Source organism: Typopeltis vanoorti, chromosome 11 (assembly GCF_054136105.1).
Source record: "Typopeltis vanoorti isolate ZY-2024b chromosome 11, IOZ_Tvanoo_1.0, whole genome shotgun sequence".
Classification (NCBI taxonomy): domain Eukaryota; kingdom Metazoa; phylum Arthropoda; class Arachnida; order Uropygi; family Thelyphonidae; genus Typopeltis; species Typopeltis vanoorti.
Genome location: NC_143559.1, coordinates 101,833,097 through 101,851,729, shown reverse-complemented (window position 1 = coordinate 101,851,729; position 18,633 = coordinate 101,833,097). Strand labels below are relative to the sequence as shown.

The 18,633-nt window shown below is 35.9% G+C and overlaps 2 protein-coding genes across 6 annotated transcripts in view; one reads left to right on the top strand and one right to left on the bottom strand.

The window, feature by feature from the left end:
- The window catches only part of LOC150101881 (ankyrin repeat domain-containing protein 13D-like), a 248,457-nt gene extending 247,123 nt beyond the window's left edge, over positions 1–1,334 (bottom strand). For 3 of the 4 annotated variants that reach the window (XM_090400995.1, XM_090400994.1, XM_090400996.1), the window contains exon 1: positions 1,142–1,334. In XM_090400995.1, coding sequence (XP_090257121.1) covers positions 1,142–1,237 — 96 coding nt within the window. In that variant the 5' untranslated portion in view covers positions 1,238–1,334. The remainder of the gene's footprint in view (positions 1–1,141) is intronic. The other variant, XM_090400993.1, reaches the window with a different exon arrangement.
- Positions 1,335–1,452: 118 nt separating this feature from the next.
- The window catches only part of IntS2 (integrator complex subunit 2), a 271,634-nt gene continuing 254,453 nt past the window's right edge, over positions 1,453–18,633 (top strand). For both annotated transcript variants that reach the window (XM_090401055.1, XM_090401054.1), the window contains exon 1: positions 1,453–1,788. In XM_090401055.1, coding sequence (XP_090257181.1) covers positions 1,454–1,788 — 335 coding nt within the window. In that variant the 5' untranslated portion in view covers position 1,453. The remainder of the gene's footprint in view (positions 1,789–18,633) is intronic.

Here is an 18,633-nt window from a genome sequence, read left to right as displayed (position 1 = left end):
TTCCTCTATCCAATATACAATTTTTAATATATGTACTTTTTTTCTATCAGTAATAAATGTCTACAGCCCCAATAAACCCTTAGCATATTCATATTTTATGATTTCAAGCATCAGAAAATAACATTAACAGTTCTAATGAAAATGATTTAACAAACAATTATCAATTAAATTCCTAGTCAGACCAATAAAAATTGTGACTTTTATTCTACCACAAGATTTTAGATGTCACGTCCGTCAATTAAAAAAAAAAAATGGAAAGCTGCAGCATCAAATTATTGAAGCTAATTCTAGGCCAATTTATATAAAATCCTTCATTACTGTTAACTATTATCTATATAAATGCGAAATAATGACTTTCGTTGCATATTAAAGTGCAGTCATCAATAAAATATTTAGATTATAACTAAGATGAAAAGCCAAACCCCTTAAAATATTTAGATATTCTGTAAATTATATAGAGCGATATTCAAAATAAATGTCCATTGATATTCAAGGTTTGCTACACTGTTACTAAAGCGAGGTTTTCAAAAATAATGAAACAAAATTTCTGCAAGCTGTATTATACAAAGGAACTTCCAGATTACATTAAATAGTATAGTAGGCCTAGTGGTCGGTAGCACGGATATAATCAATAAACGAGCCACTCACCACAGTGCACTGTGGAACAAGGCCAATCCACCACACAGAAGCAGGAAGCAACAGTAAGTTGACCAGTAGTGTCCACGACAATTGTTAGGATTACATATTAATTTAATCGAGAATAAGTTTTATTTTTCAAATAAACATTTAAAAAATGTGCATACATATTAGGTGTTATAAACTAAGTTATTAATAAAGTAATTAAGCGGTATTGACTAAGTTACTTTCGATTAACAGCGATAATATACCGTGTAACCCAAGCAAAATTTGGAAGGCCCCCGCCCCTTACCGGCTGGAAAATTTAATGTTCACTCTCAAGTAGATTTTGGAAGTACATGGTCCTCCATCCTTTGGAGAACATACAGCAATTTTGAGGAATGCTTGGATTGAACTGACCTCACAAATTATATAGAGAAATTTCATTCAAATTTCTGTGAGAGAATAACGAACCGCGGAAAACATTATACAACTGCTGCTGCGATATTAAACAAAATACTTGTACCTCATTTTTCTGTAGCTCCTTTTCCAGATCTTTGAATTCATTGTGCCACGCTAGCCAATGCAATGGATATTCTCTTCTAAAATACTCCATAGACATATTTTATGAACTCCTAAGGGTTCTTTGACTTTCTCTACGGACAAGCCCTAGTAGCCCTACTGACACCACCTACGGCCACTGGCTTAAGTCCGATTGATGGTTCGTCATCGTATCAACACGCACATACTCACGGTATTCACACACCTGACGAACTAGAGCGCCACTAGTGAGTGAAAAGAACATTAATACAAACATGGCTCATGTGCCGAATGACTTATGTCACTTTGTATGCCTTGTTTTGATTGTGAACATGTCACCTCTTTAACAATGGCAACAAAACTTTTCATTACACCTCGTGCATTTACTGCTATTCAAAGAGTGGATGCAAATGAACTATCTAGTCTTAGTGAGCAGAAAATTAGGCCTCTGTTACCATGCTTAGTACGCATGGCTCTCTGTGCTCCCCTTGACCAAAGTAATGAATGGTCTGAAAAGAGAAAAATAATTCTACAGCTTCTTTCAGGAATAGAACATGTGAATTCAGTTGTTGCTTTATTATCTATTGATTTTCACGAGTTAGAAATGGATGTTAAAAAAGAGCAGCAATTAAGGTACTTAAAAACTTTATATAATAGGATAACAAATCTTTAAACATTTCTGCTTTATATAGTAAGGATACCATTATCAAACATTTATAATGCGGAATTTTTTTTTTTTTAAAAAAAAAACGAATCTTCAAAATTATAACCATGTTGTGTAAATAGGAGGAAATTTCGTTATTTTTTTCGATTAAAATATGGTACTTCGAAATAAGATTATTATTTTTTTAATCCATAGTACAGTGTGCGTGCTAAGTGTTTAATGGTAACAACGATCTGCGGTACTTTTAGGCCCATTCCTTCACAGATTGGTTTTTGTAATCATAATTAAGTTGTTAGTATTATGCCTAAATATATATTTGTGTGTAAATTGCCTGTGTTCTTCCGGCTGATTTTGCTTGGTTGTAGGAGGTAAAAAAAACCCTACCACATCCATATGAGACTGACTGACTTACTTTCTATAGAAAAGTCGTTGGCATTTTAGATTGGATTTAAAGTCGGATCTTTCAAACCAGAAGCCTTCATCAAAATTAACCACTATGTATGCTCTTTAAGTGTGTCCAATAAACCACAGCTTTTGCTCTAGAGACCAAGCATTTCATTATGCCCTTTCAAGCCTCTGTTAAGTGCAGATTGTTTCATGCTGGGCAATTAAAATTTATTATTATGTCACACCTACAGGGAGTCCAAAGACTCATCGAGGGAGGGCATCAACTCTACAACTCTTCGTCTCACTACTCCACCAACCTTCATCATCTAACACCAACGCCATCTACCTCCGACTACCACCACTAGTGCTTTCACAGACAATCGCAAACATCCATGCCACTGCGGGATTTGAACCCGCAACCTTTTGGCTGGAGAGCGAATATGCTAACCACTCGGCCAACGAGGCCGGCAAAATTATTCACCATTTAAAGACATTTGGAAGTGGGATGCAAACTCAGCCTGCCAGTTTAATGATTGGTAGATAATCAGTTAAGAAAGTCATTGATAGATAAGTTATTTCTGTTTAAGTTCAGAGATAAATATGTCACCGGTTTATCCTCTGTAATATTTTGCCACTTTTCTTATATTTATCTTCTATATTATTACCTAAGTCCTTCACAACTTTTGTTTAGTTACTGCTTTGTTTTCTTACATTTTTCTCTGTATTCTATCAGAGAAAGATAGAATACTGAATAGAGGGCTTTTCCATCCTTGCATACAACTTCACATCTCTCTCTGGCTGTTTCCATTCTGTGTTTTCTTTATAGTCTACTCCAGAATTTCAAGGTTTGGTTCTTATTTCACACTTTTTTTTTTAAATAATAATGTATATTTAAGTACAGTTTGCCCTTGAAAGCTTCTTAACATTCTTTTTATAACTTCCTTACACTTTTCTTTTCAACACAGTTCCAGCTTGCTGAAGACTGAAAAGTGATCACTTCCTATCATATCCCCCTGTATACTCATGTGTCCTAACCAGAGCGAAGATATTGCTATCAACAATAATGTATTCAATAAGACTTCCTATTTTTTGTATCTTCTTTCCATGCAAATTTGTATCCATCTTGTAGCATAGTCTTGATAATGACTAGTCTTTTTTAACCGGTACTTATCTTTATTATTAGCTTTTTTCCAGATTTTCCCAAAATATTCTTATGTCTGATATTCCTTTCTGCCTCTGCTATTCAGATCTGCAAGAATGAACTTTATTATTGTCAGCTGCTTTCTGGAATGATTTGAAAAATTCCTCCATTTCTTTTTCAGTAGAACCTTTTGTGCCATAGAAACAAATGTCTCATTTTCAATTTCTCATTTTGATTGCCACATTACTGTACTTGATTTTGCCTTTCATCAAAGAAGATTACCCTTGTGTTGAGTACTGTACGTTCTCCATTTTACCTTGATCGTTATTACGCGAATACAACATGTATATGTTATATTCAGCAAAAGGTTGGTTGATTGGTAGAGTCTCTGCTACTAATGGCTCAGCAAAAAGTTAAGCAAGTTTGAGCGTGGTTAGTAGTTGGAAGGGGTTCAATCGTTCAATGCTGTTGGCACACTCTCCCTCGATGAGTCTTTGGACTCCCTGGAGGTATCACATATTAATAATAATAAGTAATGGTGTATACAACGAATTCAAAACAATGTTATTTGGAAGAATCTCACATTTGTTGTTCTATTTCAGTGACATCAGTTATGTTGATATGGTACCTCTCTAACTCTTCCACCAGATCCACTTCTTTTATGTTGATACGGTGAACCGTAATAATGTAGTGAGAAGGACGCTGACCTGCAGAGATAAAAGAGTTATTATTCTGTTGTATAAGACCCTGATCAGACCACACTTGGACTATTGTTCTCAGATTTGGTCCTCAGGATTTGAAGGGGATAAATTAACTGTGGCAAGGGTACAGAGGCGGATAACAAAGATGGTTTTCAGGACTGTACAATGTCAGTTACGAGGATCGATTGAGGGAATGTGGACTGCAGAGTTTGGTGGATAGAAGAAGGAGAGGTGATATGATTGAGACTTTTAAACTGTTGAGAGGTGGTTACAGGGTTGACACTGGGGAGTTCTTTCGCTCTTGGTTGAACAGCGGGAAGGAGTGATGACAAGGGGCCATCCCTAGAAGTTACGAAAGGAGCCGTGAGCAAGAGGGTGAGGAGTGGTTTCTTCGCATGGAGGGTGGTTGAACCGTGGAACGCATTTCCTAATAGTGGTGAGAGCGAGAACGGTCAATGAGTTAAGGAATGGTATGATAGACTTTGTGTTTCCTAGGAGGGACCTCCCATGATGAGTCTTGATAGACTTTGTGTTTCCTAGGAAGGATCTCCCGCGATGAGGCTTTTGACTCCATGGAGGCCTGAATAATAATAATAATACATCTTACATTTATGGTGCCTATCTTAAATCCTGCTGATGCTGAGTTTGAATTCTCTTGATGTGGAGTTGCAGTATCAGGAAGTAGAATACAAAATACAGGGAGTTACATCACATGTGATCCGTCATCTGCCTTCTTTCTTTGCCTTCTCAAACTTGTACTTTTGGTCGCGCATCTTCCTTAATTTCTACCTTTGATCTCACAGGTGAAAGTTCAGCTTTGGTTTTGACTCAAGTGAGCTATACTATTAAATCAAAAGGCTCTACTTATGCTGTACTATATTTGATGTTAGGATAATCTTAGTTCCTGTGGTCCTAACATCTAATTATTCCAGACAGCAGACTCTCACCCTGGAATCAAGAAGCATCAACTGTCATGTAACTTGCTTTATGTGCAAAATGCCAAAATAAATTCCAGGATTTAAAGAGCAAAGCAGAATGACGTAAATTCCATTTCATAGATACTGTCTGTAATAAACTTATTTCAAAGCTGAAACTCTGTTTGGATCCACTAGCACCAGATGAACCTTTATAAAGGCTTTTCAAGTGAAGGTAAATTAGCCTCATGGGTAGGTGACAGGACTGGAACCCCCCCCCCCCCCTGGAAACTTTTGATTTTTGTTATGCAAAATTGGCCACTCAGATGAACACTCATAATTAACAAATGTAATATTTCAGCATAATATCCTTAGTTCTTTTTACCATAATTCCAAAAGAAAGAAACAAAATCCACCGTACAAAACTGAAATTGATAATATAGTGGCATAATGTGCTGGCCTAGTTGGCCAAGTGTATCCACTTTCCAGCCAAAAGGCTGCAGGTTCAAATCCCACCCTGAGCATGGATGTTTGTGATTGTCTGTGAAAATACTAGTGGTGGTGTGTGGTAGATGCCATTGGTGTAGATTCTACACTAATGGCATCTACACATCCTCTACAGTGCAGATGATGATGGTAGTTGCAGTTCGTTATAGTTGGTACCCTCCCTCCATTGGGCTCCATGCAGTGGAAAGATAACAAAAAATTTTGTATTTCAGTATTTTTGATTTGGTCTAAAAAAAAAGTACTTTATTTTTGGTATTATGGATTCCATAATACCAAAAAATAAAGTACTTGTAATGTTCTTGCTTGGGAGAAGTATTTAGAACATGCTGGCCTGGTTGGTTAAGTAGTACATTCCTGATCTCTCTGCCCAGTAGGCTGCAAGTTCAAATCCCTCCATGGGTGTGGATGTTTGAAATTATCTTTAAGTGATGGATGAATTTCATTGCCTGGCATGAAACCTGTTTATTATAGGCCTGAAGTGGCTTGAAAAAGTTCCACGTTTGAGCTCTAGAGCAGGGTTTCTGGACTGTGTAAACAATAAATTAATAAATACAAAAGAAATTTAAAAATAAGAAAAAACCTTAGCCTGTACATATTACTAACATACTATAGGTTTATAACAGAAACATAAAAATATAGTGAGCTTTTTTTTAAAATATTTAAAAACCCTACCTGAAGTGTATTCAGAAATAGAGGAAATTGTTCATCATTGTAAAGGTTGTTTGTTATTTTAGCTGAAATTCTAAATTTGAATTTTCTTAAAATGTTCTTGTAGCAGCTAGTTTAAATTAGGTGTGTGTTTAATTTTCATTGCCTAGTGTGAGATACTGCCCAAATTAGTAGAGGTCAGAAGTAGCTTGAAAAGTTTAAAATTTGATCTGTATAGTATCAAATTATAAATTTTAGTAGTAGAGTGTCCATTATACTTCTAGCCTTTCTTAGCACAAACACATTATAATAATCCATAGCATCATCAGCCTCCAAAATCTTGGATCCTTCTTTTCAATTTCCAGATTTGGTAAAAAAAAAAAAAATAAATTAAAAAAAAAAATCTTTATTCCACCTTCAGCACTAATGTATTATAGGCTTACAACCTTTCATGGGTGGGAGTCACCCCACCCCAAAGGTAACTATTTTTGGTAATTGGGGAGTATCCTGACAGGAATAGAGATGGAAAGGTATGATGTGTTTCGTGAGAATAGAAGGGGTAAAAAGGGAGGGGGAGTGCTATTGATGATAGAGAAAGAGTTATGTCCATACAAGGTAGAGATGCAAGAGGGAAATGGGGCCAGTGGTTTTGAGGCAGTATGGTGTGAGATAGAGGTGAATAGAATCAAATACTTGGTGGGATGTTGTTATAGACCTGGTAATGTGGATGGTGGTGATAGTGAAATGTATAGTCAAATAAGCCAAGCAAATAAGAAAAGGGTGATCATTATGGGTGATTTTAATTATGGCAATATAGACTGGAATGAAGAGATAGCAACTGGAAGTAAAGAAAATGAGTTTCTTGAGTTTTTGAGGGATAACTACCTCAGACAGTATGTAACAGAGGGCACAAGAGGATTAAGGGTCTTGGATTTGGTCATCTCATCGGAGGATGTAATTATCAATGAGGTATCAAATCATCCACCAATTGGTGAAAGTGACCATGAGGTGATTACTTGGGTGGTTGCCAGCAGTGCAAGGACCCCTGTGAAAAAAGGGTATATGTGGAACTACAAGGGGGGTGATTATGAAGAGCTCAGGAGACAGCTTGCAGGTGTAGCATGGGATGAGGAGTTAGCTGGAAAAGAGATCAATGCAGCTTGGGGGATTTTCAAAAAATATTTATTGGATGCAATGTCTAAATGTATACCACAGATGAGAAGGTTAAATAAGTTAGGTGTGAGATGGATGAATAAAGAGATTAAGCATGCAATACAGAGAAAAAGGGCATTGTGGAGGCAGCATAAGAGAAGTGGAAGTAACCAATTTCATGAGTTCTACAAAGACCAGGCAAGGAGAGTGACTTGGTTGGTGAGAGTAGCTAAAGAGAGGTATGAACAGCAGTTAGCTAATGAAGCTAAAAAGAATCCTAGGGAGTTCTTTTGATATGTAGCCAGCAAAAGAAAGAATGATTATGGAAGGATGACATTGATTGGAGGAAATGGTATAAAGACAGCTGTTGCAGAATGTGTGGTGGAGATACTTAATGAGCAGTTCATAAAGATCTTTCAATCTTGTGAATGTGACTTCATGGAGAGATTAAGAGCAGTTGATGATGGGGAGGAGAGACTGACTGTAAGTGAGCAAGAGGTGTTTGGGGAGTTGAGTAAACTAGATGTAAATAAGGCTGTGGGACTTGATAATATATCACCGCGTATTCTGAAGGAATGTGCCAGAGAGTTGACACCTGCCTTGACGTATTTTTTTAATACGAGTCTTGCACTTGGTCAAGTCCCTAAAGAGTGGAAGGAGGGCAAGATTGTGCCACTTCATAAAGGAGGTGATCGAACTCAAGCATCAAACTATAGGCCTATCTGTGTGTCAGGTGTTGTGGTTAAGTTGTTGGAGAAGCTTGTGAGAACTAGGATCCAGAGTTGGGTTGACAACAATGGTATAATCTTTGATGGACAGCATGGATTTGCTAAAGGGAGGTCGTGTTTTAGTAATCTACTTACTTATTACAATAAAGTGACCTCTTCCTTGGACAGAGGAGAAGGATACACAGTAATATACTTGGATTTTGCAAAAGCTTTTGATAGAGTACCTCATGATAAGTTGACAGTCAAACTAGAGCAGATGGAGTTGGATATTAGATTAGTGCATTGGATTGGAGACTAGCTATCTGATAGGTATCAACAAGTTGTGTATGGGGGTGCAATATCCAGGAAAAGGAAAGTCACTAGTGGAGTGCCTCAGGGATCTGTTTTAGGGCCATTACTATTTAACTTGTATATTAATGATATTGGCGGAGATTTGAATGGAGATATTCAGTTGTTTGCAGATGATGCAAAGTTGGGACGAACCATAAAGAGTAGTGAAGATGTTGTGGCCTTGCAAGAAGACTTGAATAAATTGAGTGATTGGGCAAGCAAATGGGGATGCGAGTTCAATGTTGCAAAATGTAAGGTTTTAAAATTTGGAAAACAAAGATGGGATGCAGAATTTATGCTTGGTGAGAATATATTGTTGGAAGTAGAGGAAATAAGAGATCTGGGAGTGATAGTGGATAAGGATCCAAAATTTAGGGGACACATCGCCAAAATTGTGAAGACAACACAAAGACTTCTGGGAATGATGAGGAGGACACTGACGTGTGGAAGTAGGGAGATTCTTGTTCCATTGTATAAGGCTTTGATTAGGCCACACATGGACTATTGTGCCCAGATTTGGTCACCTGGTTTTCAGAAGGATGAAGAGATGTTGGAAAGGGTCCAAAGGCGACTGACTAAGGTAGTTTCTGACCTCTGGAATGTCGAGTATGAGGAAAGATTGAAAAGATGTAATTTGCAGAGTCTAGTGGAGAGAAGGAAGAGGGGAGATATGATAGAGACCTGCAAGTTGGTAAGGGGTTGTTATAGGATCAATGGTGGAGAAGTTCTACAGAGAATAGTGGGAGATCAGGGGAGAACCAGAGGTCATACCTGGAAACTGTATAAAGAGGGTGTGAGTAGGGGAGTGAGAGGCAGGTTTTTTTCGTGCAGAGTTGTGAATGATTGGAATGCCTTGCCTGAGAGTGTGGTGTCTGCAAGGAGTTTGAATGTGTTTAAGACCCGGTATGATGAGATGTGTGTGAGATAAAAGGACCTCCTAGATGAGTCTTTGACTCCATGAGGTCTTGTTTAATAATAATAATAATAATAATAATAATAATAATAATAACAAACATATCAAGTGATAGCATTTTCACTATGTATTTTGTTAGATTTGATTGATGCTAGTTAATAATTAAACTGAAACTGCTTCAGTTACTTATAAATTAAAAGGTTTGCATATTATGAAGCTTAAAAAAATATCTTGTACTAAGATTATTTTGTTCAGAAATGATTTGAACTGGCAGATACTTTAGTTTACTTGAGACATAGACAACAGTCCAGAAATTGGGACTTTATCAGATGCCTATATCCCAAGTGGAATGTTTTTGACAAGGACTTGTTATTAACCTTTGATTCTTACTGAACTCTGACATGTTTGTCAGTCACTTATGTTAAGTACATATAATTTAAAATCTATTTGCTGGCCAAGTTTGCTGAACAGATAGTATATCTACTCTCCAACCAGTATTTTACAAGGTCTTAATTAGTGTTATGAAGTGCTCTGAATTCTTTACATGTGGTTTGTTCTGCAGAGGTTTTTTCTAAGAATTTTGACAGGTTATAACTAGATGAATCTTCTGGCTTGCCAATACCATATTTGCTAATAATATGAGACAGAAAACTCACATAGAAAATCTTGATATTTAATTGTAAAATTTTTGCCTATGTGTCATAGGCATCAGACATCTTCAGTATAGAAGCAGAACAGCAATTATACAAAACAAAAAATTCTGAAAAGCGTCACCATAGTAGACATAGTAAGGTAACAAAAATGTTCTACACTTTCCTAATATATATGTTACGGTTAAAGTGCTAAATTCGGTTATTATTAATAATTACTGGTTAAAGTGAATAATTTACGAGAATTAATCACTTTAACTGGTTAAAGTGAATGATTCCTAGAGGAGTTTGGTAATTTAATAAAAACATGTTTATAGGTTTTCATTCTCAATAGAAACAGCTTAGGTTAGGTTAGTTTATAATGAAAAAAGTAAGGAAATTACTTCTTTTGCACTCAATGAAATCAGAAATCATTATAAACTAACTTAACCTTTATCGGTTGGAAATCATTATAAACTAACCTAACTTTTATTGGTTAGGTTAGTTTATAATGAAAAAGTAAGGAAAGTACTTATTTTGCACTCAATGAAATCAGAAATCATTATAACCTAAACTAACCTGGATGTCGCATGTCGAACCAGAGTGTAGTCGTAGTTTGTCGTGGGCAGATTGATGGGGATAAAAGATAAACGTTGTTGTGGGCCGAGCTTAATGATTGCGGGCAGATAAATGGGGATAACAAATAAAAGTTGTTGTGGGTAGATAAATGGGGATAATAGATAAGAGAGGAACTGATCAGTGTTTTTCTCCATTGATGAGGAATGAGGTACAGCAACGACGTTTATCTATAAATCCCCATTCATCTTTCCACAATAACTTTTATTTGTTATCCCCATTTATCTGCCCGAAATCATTAAGCTCGGCCCACAACAACATTTATCTTTCATCCCCATTAATCTGCCCACGACAAACTACGACTACACTCTGGTTCGACATGCGACATCCAGGTTAGTTTAAGTTAGGTTAGGTTAGTTTATAATGATTTCTGATTTCATTGAGTGCAAAAGAAGTACTTTCCTTACTTTTTTCATTTTAAACTAACCTAACTTAAGCTGTTATAATTTCTATTGAGAATGAAAACCTATATACAAAACCTAAACATGTTTTTATTACATTTACCACACTCCTCTAGGAATTATTCACTTTATCTGGTTAAAGTTATTAATTCTAATTATTCACTTTAACCGGTAATTATTAATAATAACTGGATTTATCACTTTCACCGTAACATATATAATTAGCAGATTGAAAAAGTACTATTTTTCATATATATATATATATATATATATATATATTCAAAGTATATAATTGGCAGATTGAAAAAATACTATCAGATTTAAGTTTGGGTAATGGAAGTAATGTTTCACAAGTTTTCTATAAATACGTCCCATAAGAAATCTGTTCTTATGAAGGATTTTAGTTTTATTTCAGAGAACTCTGATAGAGATGGCATGTTCAACAAGCCTAGACTGTTTTGGCTTATGATACTACATGACATAAGACATGTTCTTTGTGATGAATACAAGTAGATATTCCAGATTGTTCATAATAAGATAAGCTGCAGAAGCAAGGAATCTTTCAAACACCTAGAAAACCCAAATGGAAGAAGCTTGTCCTTAGATGTGAGATAGGTGATGTTTCTGACATGACAAAGGCCACAGAAATGTTCAGAAGTTTTAAAATTTTCACAATATGTACCGAAATTTCTTACTTGCATGTGAGGGAGTACAATACAAGTGATTTCTACTTTAGCAGAAGAAGTAGGGATTTTATAGTTGCTGAATGCTTTATTGATGAAGACTTCAATGAAACTACTTGATAAGAAAGTTGACTTAATATTGCAGTTCTTCCTGTATAAGTTCACCTTAAGAACATAAAGTGTGGGTATGATATTTTAAATCTTGATAGTCTCAGTATTCGAAAGATGATGGTGTGATTCTGCATGGATATAATGGTCTGTGCAAGTCTTCTGAAATACTGAAAATTGTAGGCTGCCATCAGGTTGATGAAGAATTAGCAGATTGAAAAAGACTACTTGATTATTTTCTTTTTTCTAGAGTGAACTGCATTTATTTTGGATACAAATTGCTGTAAGTCATAAAGGGAGGGAGTCACAGGCCACTATACTGTTTGATAGTACATGGGATCAAATCTGTAATACACCAGGAGGCTTTCTAAGTAAAAGCCTCCTTGTGTATTACATTCATTACATCACTTAGTGAAAAATTTTGCTGCTCCTTACTCTGCCTGACTAAATTGGTTTGGATTATTTTCAATTATGACCAAAGCAGCTAAAACTGTGAGGCCAGTGTATTGTGTATATTAATTGCATGGTTTTCTGGTTGGAGTGCTGTTTTGTAGGATGAAAATCCTGATTTTCTGGTCTCATACAGAGACAGCAGGGTTTACTCCCTGCTGTCTTTGTATGAGACTGATTCACTTCAATCGAAAAGCACTTATAGAGATACTTTGCAATCTAGGTTCAAATTTGAGTTTTTCCAACCAAAGGGGGTGTCATCATTATTGACTGCACTATGGAGATTCCTCTTGCTATGATGGGTCATGCATAGATACAAGACTCAGCACTCTCTGTATAGCAGCCATGTTCATGAATCTTTTATTTTCATACTGCATGCCCAAGCACTCAGTGACCATGAAAGAAATGATGCTATGAAAAATAATGATGACACCGCACATGATAAAATATCTCTTACAATAAATCACAGAAAGTATCCAGAATACAACAAAAATTTTAAACAAATTATAATATTCAACAAAAATCTAATTAAAAAAAAACCTTCTAAAAGCACTTTCATATTCATTTAGTGAACCATTTATGACCTTAGTTCAAACATAAACATCTACTTACAAGCATCAAAGCTGCCAGTCAAGATTTCACAGAATCTTGACTGGCAGTTTCAACAAGCATATTATCTGTTCCCCTCCAAACTACATTCTACATCAGCGTTTCCCAAACTTTTCCTACGATGGAACACTTCACAAATCCTGAAATTTTCAAAGAACACCCTGGTTATTTTGTAATGTATTAATTAATAATTCTGATTTTTTATTATTAATTAATAATTAATTAAACATCAATTAAACATAAACATAATTAAATTAATTTGTGCTGATTTTCATTGACATATCCCATTCTGATCACCAAAAATTTATAATATTATTATAGATACTTACGAGTGAATGCAGACTTTTTCTCTTGTGTGCTGGTAGTTTTCCCCTCCTTTCGTACATCCTGGAGATCGCTTTGTAGTCTAGTGGAGGATGACTCGCTATCTGTTGCACTACAAACACCTTCAATAAGAGATTTCTTAATACCAAAATTAAACAAAGTCCCTTGTCTCTTATTCATATTAAAATTTAAATCTGCAGGCCTATTACTTTTAAAAAATCACGGCACTACGGTTTCGAAACTTTCACCCTACAATACGAACTTGTGAAGAAAGTATTCAGTATTACTCGGTTTGGGAACCAGATACAGACTACCTTGATCTTCAATTTTAGTGGGAAAAATTTCTTTATATGTCCTTGCTGATTGGTCATTAACATTTGCAACACATATTATTTCTTTCAGTTTTGAGAACAGAGGATATGCCGCCCATTGTTGTAATTGGCTTGCAGGCAATTTTTAATGATCGGTCATAAACAGCGGTATTCTCTTTCCTGATTGTTGAAAGATTTCGATTTGTGAAAATTAACGATAATTCATGAATATTTTCATGTTTAAAAATATGCTGCTTGGTGTCACTGACATTTTGCTACATAGATGTCATTTCCTTCAGTTTTGAGAACAGAGGATATGCCGCTCATTGTTATAATCCGCTTGCAGGCAATTTTTACGACCGGTCATAAACAGCGGTATTCCCTTCCCAAATGTTGAAAAGTTTCGATGCGTGAAAATTAACGATAATTCATGAATACTTCCACATTTAAAAATACATGGCTTGGTCACTAACATTTGCTGTTACATAGATGTTATTTAGGCGTTCTAGGTTTGAGCTTTTTGACACGTTCACAAATATTATTCTTCTCAGCATATTTCAGCTATGAAATATTTATTTATGAAAAATGCTTAGAAAACTAAAATGACAAATTCCAAGAGAATTTCTCGCAGAACACTTATTCACCTTCTGCGGAACACAGTTTGGGAAACTCTGTTCTACGTGATTCTTTGTATAAGAAAGGCAGTATATATATCTACATTTTTCAGGCTTGACCATGCTAAAGATTTCTAAACCCAGAATTCCAACTTTGTAATATACTTTGGCTCAGAATTTCCTTGTCACACTTGATTGCTTTCAAAGTGTGACAAGAATATCATAATTCTTATTTCCAATCTGACATCTCCTTGGTTATTTATCTCTTAAGGTTGATTGTCTGCAGTCTAATTACCCAAACACCATACATTATCTTCCTAGGAGACATCAGTGTTCATAATTCAACCTGGCTTCCCTTCTCTAATGTCTCAGATCATGCTGAATACAGTCCTGTCTTATTTCTCATAGGAAAGATCTTGCTTCACTTCCCCTTACTTTATTTTTTAAAATATTCAGGTCTCTTCTCATGGGCTGATTTATACCTCTAGCCCTTCCTGGTACAGACACAATTTATCCATAGCATCTTTTGCTTCTAAAATCTTGGATCTACTTCTGTTCAAGTCACTTCTGCTCATTCCCTACAACTCCTAACACTGTAATTCCAAATCTGTTCATCTTTGGAATACTGTTCTTATATTTGGGATAACAAAAACATTATTCCAAAGAATCCAAAAATGTCCCTATGAATGCTTGATGCTATCTGGATGAGACAATCTACTTGATAGATGATCTCTTGCTTTTTCTCTCACACAGGTTTTCTTCATTCATTTCTAAAGAAGCTCTGTTTCTACATTATGGCTTTTCTGTAGGTATATTTTGTAGCCACTGCTGTACTTAACTATCACCATTCCTCCATTTTCCTGTAAATGTGTAAAAGTATCATCAGCTGCTGATAAACTTCTATGCATAGTTGAACTACTTCTCCTCTTCGTCTTTCCATCCATCTACCACTGTCTTTGGAACAGCCTTTCCCCATACTATTTTTCCCAAGAACTATGATCACCAGCTGTTCAGATACCACATAAGCAGATTACTATTTTTCTCTCACTACTGTTATGTTATGGGTTTTGACTTCTCCTGTGAGATTGATATTAATGAAAAATTCTTGTAAAATATAAAACAAAGAACATACCAACACAATATGTATAAAGAATATAAAATATTGTATGCTGTCCAAATCTCTTACATATTTTGATAACTGGTATGGTATTTTTGCTGACCAGTATATCAGTCTAGCAGCTGGAAATTGAGATGCTATATCAGTTTTATTCAGAGTATGTAATATGTAAAAAGCTGAGACCAATCTAAACATTGGTCTCAGCTTTTTTGCTCTTAGATTTTTATACATGTGTAATGAGCTATCAACAGCAGTTTAAAACTCTATGGAGATTCCTCTTGCTATGATGAGATCATGCACAGATACAAGACTCAGCACTCCATTACTAAATTACATTTCGCAGTTAACTAAAAATCTGTCTTCATTCCCCATGTCATAGTGAGGGCGACCTCTTAGCAAATGCCTGGAACACATTCCATTGGTTTGAAATGCTGCCCAGAGCCTGAATACAACTATGTGAGATTCCAAACTCTCTGGCAATATCAATAATTCTGTGACCTCTTCTTACTCTTCATTTTTGCTTCCACTAACTACTCTTTCATATCTTCTTTTATTGCATATTTCTCATCTTTCAAATCATTTGTACCAACCAAAAATTAACTCGTCCACTTCTTTCTTCTGTATACTTACAGAGTAACTAACATCCTTTATCTTCACACCTGGGAAACATGCTTTCATCACTTTCTCATTATACCTCTTATCATCAAATCCCCATACAATACTATTTCTTTTCTCCCAGTTTCTCACATTTTTATGTTTTTCCCATTCACTTTTTCCTTCATTCTTCATTTTTCTGTACCACATGCCAATAATTTCTCCAGTTGCTCAAACTCACATTTATTTCTGAAGGAGTCCATGTAAGCATGCAATTCCTTTACACATTAGCATCTTATCATCCACATTAATTTCACCCACTTCCTTCAAACTCTCATTTGTATTTTGTGCACTATCATTCACTGCTTCTGCTACATTCATCATAACACCTTGACAATTATACTTTATTATCAGCCACTTCATTCTTTCATGACTCACATTTCTTATACTTGCTTACAAAACATTTCCAACAAATATTTTCTCCATTCTCACACTCGTATGACAAACCATTCACTCTCAGCAATGAATACATTAAATACACACTACATTGCACTAAATCCCATACATTGATATCAGACAACATCGATGTCTTGGTCCACATTTTTCTCATACACATCAGTGCCATATCAAAAAATGTTTGAAAGTATATTATTATTATCCAGGCCTCCTTGGAGTCAAAAGACTCATCATTGGAGGTCATTCTTAGGAAACACAAAGTTTATCATACTACTCCTTGAACTCATTGACTGTTCTTGCTCTAACCACTCTCTCAGGCAATGCATTCCACGGTTCAACCACCCTCCATGCAAATAAATCACTCCTAACCCTCTTGCTCACAGCTTCCTTTCATAACTTCCAGGGATGGCCCTGTCATCGCTCCTTCCCACCGTTCCACCAAGTGAAAGAACTCCCCAATGTCTACCCTGTAACTGCTTCTCAACAGTTTAAAAGTCTCGATCATATCACCTCTCTTTCTTCTATTCACCAAACTCTACAGTCCACATTCCCTCAGTCGATCCTCGTAACTGACATTGTACAGTCCTGAAACCATCTTTGTTATCTGCCTCTGTACCCTTTCCACAATTAATTTATCCCCTTCAAATCCTAGGGACCAAATTTGAGAACAATAATCTAAGTGTGGCCTGATCAGGATCTTATACAATGGAATGACAACTCTTTTATCTCTGTAGGTCAGCGTCTTCAGTACTGCAGCAATCCTCTGGTTACCTTACTTAATAATATGACTAAATAACACCACTTAACCACCCAGTCAAAAATAAACAAAATACTACCAAATATATATAACAATATTGCCAATATCTACTAATAAAGAAAACATGTAGATTATGTCTTTGGAACATTACATGACATCCAAGTTTGCAAACTTTATTCCTTCATGAAAAGAGCTTTCTTCAAACACAATTCACTTAGCACAGTGTTTTGCCTTTAATCCTGTTGAGTGCTACCACATGACCCCTTTATGCATGATTCAAAAGTTTTAATGTATACCTGCTTTCTACTTGAAATCAACAGTTATACAAATGGCCACAAGCTGATTCATCTAAATTTATGGTTATAATCTTCAGAAACAGTGTTTGTCCTTAGGTTTTGGACACCTGTGTAGGTGGCATAATTATAAGACTAGGCCAGCCTATATCCCCTCCTGTTCCATCTTTGTTACTGAAGTATGCCTGAATGCACATGTTTGATACCAATGTATTAATCCTTGCAGATGCCAATTTAACTTTGGTGAAATATAGGAAGTAATAGTTTATTTTTATTTTTTTAGTTATCTAGTATATGCTGTCAATTTCCTGAAACAACACGATGTATTATGTTTGGTGATTGTGTGCATTTTTCTAGTCAGTTTGCTTGTTTTGTAAAGGGAAGACCCTTCTACCTCTGTATGAAGAACAACTCACCTTCGTATGGAGAGAGGGGGGAAAAAACTTTATAACAGATTTTTTTTTATGTCCTAAAATGGGATTCCAACCCAAATCCATATGTTTATACAGAAAATCCTATCCTTCAGCAGGTAAATATTATTATTCGTAACACCTCCAAGGAGTCCGAAGACCCATCGCGGGAGGACACCCACTACACAACTCTCCATCTCCACCACCACCACACAGAATCTCTACTACCAATCACCTACATCAATGCCATCTACTGTCCACCACCACCATAGCTAGTATTTTTTGTCTGTAAATTGCGTGTGTTCTGAAGAGCCGATTTGTCTGTATGTGGGATGAAACACCCGAGTTTCTGGGAGAAAAAACCCTGCTATCTCCATATGAGATCGGCTAACTCACCTTCAATTGAAAAAAGTCCATATAAAGATTCCTCCTGTTATGACAAGAATTGAACTTAGGCCTTTTCTAATCGAAGGACGCAATGTACCGTCATTCTTCCAATTGTGCTACGGAGGCGCTAAAATATCTGTTGTACAAACAAGGACTATGCATAAACCATTTATAGTACCATGATTAGTACTGTGTGCATGTTATCATTAAGCCATTCATGGCCACTACACATATTAGTAAATCACATTATGGTTTATTCCATGTGCATGACATCCTTCACTGGATATGGCACTCATTCAAGACTTATAAAGCAAACAAAACTTCAAAAATCACATTGAAATCTCATAAGCATTATGCTTAATGGATGCACAGAGCTACAAGTGCTGGAAAAAAGGGATTTTGACTGGTGAACGATATTTTTATGAAGTTCTTTAACATGTTCAATTGTTCTGTGGTGCTGTAGGCAAAGAATTCATATTTATGGATGGCAATGCTACACCACATCGTATATGAGCAGTGGAAATGCTTCTGTAGACCGAGGATATGAATCAAATTGAGTGGCCAGATCTCAACCCTAAAGAACACATTTGGGATGTAATAGGAGGTGCATTGCT